Here is a 6000-nt window from a genome sequence, read left to right as displayed (position 1 = left end):
CACTCCAGTATTTTTGCTTGGGAAATCTCATGGACATAGGAGCCAGGAGGGCTACTGTCCATGAGGTCACAAGAGTTGGACATGACTTAACAACTTAACCATCACTACCACTTGGTCTTCGTAAAAGATGATACTTTCATGCATTTGTGCAAAGTATATCTGTTGGCACCACTTTTACAAATGAAATTATTGAATGAAGGCAATGTGTATTTTTTTTACTTTAATATATATTGCCTGATTGCTAAGTGTAAAAAGTTTTATAACAAAACTGATGTAGAATTGATTTGGTTCAAAAGTGAGACCTACTTCTCATACTCTGCTTTCTATTTAGATAATGTTGGGAAGAAAAAGATAGCCAAGGATTATAAATGAGATAATAAGGAAGGAATAATGTAGCACAGTGTGTGCAAACTGTGTAACTTTAAAACATTATATTTTTATAGAAATGAAAAAAAGAAAGGAATAATTAAAATTACACAATACAGCTTTTAGTAGAGTTAAGGAAAACAGAACATTTTGTTTTATGGTCTTCAACAGGAAAAAAATCATTCACAATTTGCCAAAGTTGTTTTATATATTAAGTTAAATAACAGTTTCAAATACGGGCAAATATGTCTTTAGTTGCAAAATTTCAGAGACAGGCTGTGCTTTTTCCTGATAAAAGTCAAGTCCAGTAAGAAGTTCCACATCACGCACGCGGGCGGTATGTACATTGAATCTTTCTTCAACCCAAAGAGATTCTGATTTATTTTCCTGAAACAGAAAAGCAAAAGATTATTTCCCCTGGAGCATGGATTTTCATTAACAGAAAATTCTTTTATTACTTAGAAGTTGTCCCTTTTTCCTGTGGTTTTTTTGTTTGCTTGTTTTTTTCTGAGGTATATTGACATACATTATATTAGCTTAAAATGTCCAACTCATTGATTTGATATTTGTTCTTATGGTTTTTATTGCCTTAAATCTTAATTTGATAGAGCTAAATTTTGTTGTATGTTAACATAAAAAGAAAAACGAAAGTACAAACTATACAATAGCAAATACAGACTGCCATAAAGTAGAACCACTTTTATATTTACTTCAGATATAACTTTTTTAAAGAAATGAAACATTAAAGATGAAGTCAAGTCTTACTCAGAGGAAATCATTGTCATGAGTCAGTGTAAATCCAGTCTGTGTTTTTTTAACTTTTACTGAACATCAATATAAAATATATAGCATTGATTTATGTTTTCAAACTTATATAAATGATATAAATGAGATTCTATACTTTTTCATTCAATTTTATGTTTGTAATCTATTCATAGTGAAATATCTAAATCTAGTTAAATCATCTATCTTTAGCTATGGTTTGTGGCAGCTAAGTTAATATTTTCATTGACATATTGATAGTATTTTTGGCATTATAAATAATAGTGTCATGAATAAATTGGCACATGTCTTCTATGTTTAAGAACATGAGTTTCTAGGATATATAAATGAAATTGCTGGGTCATAGAGTATATGCAACTTTAATTTTACTAAATAGTAAACCTAACACTCCTCAAAGAGTCGGACACAACTGAGCGACTAAACTGAACTGAACTGAACACTCCTCAAAGTGCATATAACAATTTACACTTCCACTGACAGTGGAGGATAATCCCCATTTCTCCATATCCTTGCCAAACCATGTTGCAAAATAGTGCTTTATCCATATTTAAAGTTTATTACTCTGAGTATTATTGAGTGTCTTTTCAGATATTTCTTGGCCATTTGACTTTCAGTAGGTTTTTAACTAAATATAAAAAATAGTATATTGAAAAAAATATAAATAGCATAGTAAAAAAATTTTACCATAAATACTGTACATATATATATATATATATATATATATGGGTTAGTTCAATAATTTGGAGCCATGGATTGCTATGAAATTCCTTATTCTTTATTTTTGACTTTTCTGACAGTTATATGAAGTTGCTAAATTTCTATCTATTTTTTAAAGTAAGAAAGTTTACAAGTTCGTTAATTAGATGAGTCTGCATGGATAACTTTCAATTAACTTTTTTTTTTTTTTGGCTTTTCATTTTTTTTTAATTTTATTTTATTTTTAAACTTTACAAAATTGTATTAGTTATGCCAAATATCAAAATGAATCCACCACAGGTAAACATGTATTCCCCATCCTGAACCCTCCTCCCTCCTCCCTCCCCATACCATCCCTCTGGGTCGTCCCAGTGCACTAGCCCCAAGCATCCAGTATCGTGCATCGAACCTGGACTGGCAACTCGTTTCATACATGATATTTTACATGTTTCAATGCCATTCTCCCAGATCTTCCCACCCTCTCCCTCTCCCACAAAGTCCATAAGACTGTTCTATGCATCAGTGTCTCTTTTGCTGTCTCGTACACAGGGTTATTGTTACCATCTTTCTAAATTCCATATATATGCATTAGTATACTGTATTGGTGTTTTTCTTTCTGGCTTACTTCACTCTGTATAATAGGCTCCAGTTTCATCCACCTCATTAGAACTGATTCAAATGTATTCTTTTTAATGGCTGAGTAATACTCCATTGTGTATATGTACCACTGCTTTCTTATCCATTCATCTGCTGATGGACATCTAGGTTGCTTCCATGTCCTGGCTATTATAAACAGTGCTGCAATGAACACTGGGGTACACGTGTCTCTTTCCCTTCTGGTTTCCTCAGTGTGTATGCCCAGCAGTGGGATTGCTGGATCATAAGGCAGTTCTATTTTCAGTTTTTTAAGGAAACTCCACACTGTTCTCCATAGTGGTTGTACTAGTTTGCATTCCCACCAACAGTGTAAGAGGGTTCCTTTTTCTCCACACCCTCTCCAGCATTTATTACTTGTAGACTTTTGGATCGCAACCATTCTGATTGGAGTGAAATGGTACCTCATAGTGGTTTTGATTTGCATTTCTCTGATAATGAGTGATGTTGAACATCTTTTCATGTGTTTGTTAGCCATCTGGATGTCTTCTTTGGAGAAATGTCTATTTAGTTCTTTGGCCCATTTTTTGATTGGGTCATTTATTTTTCTGGAGTTGAGCTGTAGGAGTTGCTTGTATATTTTTGAGATTAGTTGTTTGTCAGTTGCTTCATTTGCTATTATTCTCTCCCATTCTGAAGGCTGTCTTTTCACCTTGCTAATAGTTTCCTTTGATGTGCAGAAGCTTTTAAGTTTAATTAGGTCCCATTTATTTATTTTTGCTTTTATTTCCAATATTCTGGGAGGTGGGTCATAGAGGATCCTGCTGTAATGTATGTCAGAGAGTGTTTTGCCTATGTTCTCCTCTAGGAGTTTTATAGTTTCTGGTCTTACGTTGAGATCTTTAATCCATTTTGAGTTTATTTTTGTGTATGGTGTTAGAAAGTGTTCTAGTTTCATTCTTTTACAAGTGGTTGACCAGAGTTCCCAGCACCACTTATTAAAGAGATTGTCTTTAATCCATTGTATATTCTTGCCTCCTTTGCCAAAGATAAGGTGTCCATATGTGCGTGGATTTATCTCTGGGCTTTCTATTTTGTTCCATTGATCTATATTTCTGTCTTTGTGCCAGTACCATACTGTCTTGATAACTGTGGCTTTGTAGTAGAGCCTGAAGTCAGGTAGGTTGATTCCTCCAGTTCCATTCTTCTTTCTCAAGATCGCTTTGGCTATTCGAGGTTTTTGTATTTCCATACAAATTGTGAAATTATTTGTTCTAGCTCTGTGAAGAATACCGTTGGTAGCTTGATAGGGATTGCATTGAATCTATAAATTGCTTTGGGTAGTATACTCATTTTCACTATATTGATTCTTCCAATCCATGAACATGGTATATTTCTCCATCTATTAGTGTCCTCTTTGATTTCTTTCACCAGTGTTTTATAGTTTTCTATATATAGGTCTTTAGTTTCTTTAGGTAGATATATTCCTAAGTATTTTATTCTTTCCGTTGCAATGGTGAATGGAATTGTTTCCTTAATTTCTCTTTCTGTTTTCTCATTATTAGTGTATAGGAATGCAAGGGATTTCTGGGTGTTGATTTTATATCCTGCAACTTTACTATAGTCATTGATTAGTTCCAGTAATTTTCTGGTGGAGTCTTTAGGGTTTTCTATGTAGAGGATCATGTCATCTGCAAATAGTGAGAGTTTTACTTCTTCTTTTCCAATTTGGATTCCTTTTATTTCTTTTTCTGCTCTGATTGCTGTGGCCAAGACTTCCAAAACTATGTTGAATAGTAATGGTGAAAGTGGGCACCCTTGTCTTGTTCCTGACTTTAGAGGAAATGCTTTCAATTTTTCACCATTGAGGATAATGTTTGCTGTGGGTTTGTCATATATAGCTTTTATTATGTTGAGGTGTGTTCCTTCTATTCCTGCTTTCTGGAGAGTTTTTATCATAAATGGATGTTGAATTTTGTCAAAGGCTTTCTCTGCATCTATTGAGATAATCATATGGCTTTTATTTTTCAATTTGTTAATGTGGTGTATTACATAACTTTAGCATACTTGTTCACTTGTTTTTTAAATATGCAAGTTTAAAATAGGCAGCTACTATTTGAGCCAGAGGAAGTATAAGAGGAAATCACTGTTTCAAACCTCTTAAGTATTTTTCCAGGTAAGATTCATGAGGTGAGTTATTGTTTGTTAAATAAATATGTGATGCGCTAATTTTAACTTATATTTCTAATGGGAATCAAATTCAGTCTTTTCTTCCTGCCTTCATTCTTTAGGGCTTCCCCCATAGCTCAATTTGTAAAGAATCTGCCTGCAATGCAGGAGACCCTGGTTCGATTCCTAGATCAAGAAGATCCCCTGGAGAAGCGAAAGGCTACCCAGTCCAGTATTCTGGCCTGGAGAATTCCATGGACTGTATAATCCATGGGGTGGCAAAGAGTCGGACATGACTGAATGAATTTCAATTCACTTTCTCACATTTTAGCAACACTGAATGGTTTTGATCACTTTTCCCATAAAGTTTTCTCCCATTTGGCTTTTATTGTTCTATTTTATCCTGGCTTATTTGGTATCCATCTAACTGAATGTTTAGTGAACACCTGACAATCTTTTGTAAAACTGAAAAGAAATGATCTTAAAGAACAACATAATTATACCTAGGCAGGGGTAATACTCAAGCTATTTCATATCAGATAGTTCACCAGCACCAACAATCTAAACAGAATTCAGCTGTAGACATCTGCTCTAGCTGTACCAATGCATCCCAAAGGAATAGAAGCCTTGTGTATATTGAGTTTCTATGAACCATATTTAAATATATGCTTTTGATCATTTATATAATCCATTTATTAATCTATATGTATTACACCTATTACATAAATAGAAATATTGTATACACCCCAAATAAAACTTAATTTGTAAGTTTTTTGAGGTGATATCAGTTTCAGTGTTTTTCTCTCCTAACTGCTTCCTTATTCACTTATAGTCTGGTCATTGCTGGCATCACACTAATGAAACCATCTAGATGAGGATAACCTAATTTAGTGGAATTTTTGTAGCCCTTTCGCTTAGCTGTTCTGAAAGTTCCTTCTTTATCTTTCATAGCTCTGCTCCCTTATTCAATGATGCCTTCTGTTTCCTCAAGCTTACTTCAGTTGTTTGCCCTCCTGGAAGAACAGACATCTGATCTTTGGGCCTCCTCTCTCTACTTTCTTCTATTTGGCAATTTCCTTTCACTCCTGTGATTTAATACAAAATCTATCTCTATAATTCTGATCTCCTCTAAGTTCCATACCTGTATTGTCTTATCCCCAATTTTATTTACAGTACAATTGTATACCCCCGATTACATTTCCAGGCTTCCCTGGTAGCTCAGATGGTAAAGAATCTGCCTACAATGCAGGAGACCTTGGTTCAATCCCTGGGTCGGGAAGATCCCCAAGAGAAGGGAATAGCAACCCACTCCAGTATTTGGCCTGGAGAATTCCATGGACAGAGAAGCCTGGCAGGCTATAGTCCACAGGATTGGGAAGAGCTGGGCATGCG

The 6000-nt window shown here is 34.5% G+C and overlaps 1 protein-coding gene across 1 annotated transcript in view; it reads right to left on the bottom strand.

Moving 5' to 3' along the window:
• Window positions 1-242: 242 nt before the first annotated feature.
• Window positions 243-6000, bottom strand: part of ENPP3 (ectonucleotide pyrophosphatase/phosphodiesterase 3) — a 100956-nt gene continuing 95198 nt past the window's right edge. The window contains exon 25 of the mRNA XM_055535648.1: window positions 243-753. Coding sequence (XP_055391623.1) covers window positions 583-753 — 171 coding nt within the window. The 3' untranslated portion in view covers window positions 243-582. The remainder of the gene's footprint in view (window positions 754-6000) is intronic.

The sequence above is a fragment of the Bubalus kerabau genome, chromosome 9 (genome assembly GCF_029407905.1).
Source record: "Bubalus kerabau isolate K-KA32 ecotype Philippines breed swamp buffalo chromosome 9, PCC_UOA_SB_1v2, whole genome shotgun sequence".
In the NCBI taxonomy this organism is placed as follows: Eukaryota; Metazoa; Chordata; class Mammalia; order Artiodactyla; family Bovidae; genus Bubalus; species Bubalus kerabau.
The sequence above is the reverse complement of the archived record's forward strand: the minus strand, read 5'-3'. Positions and strand labels throughout refer to the sequence as shown.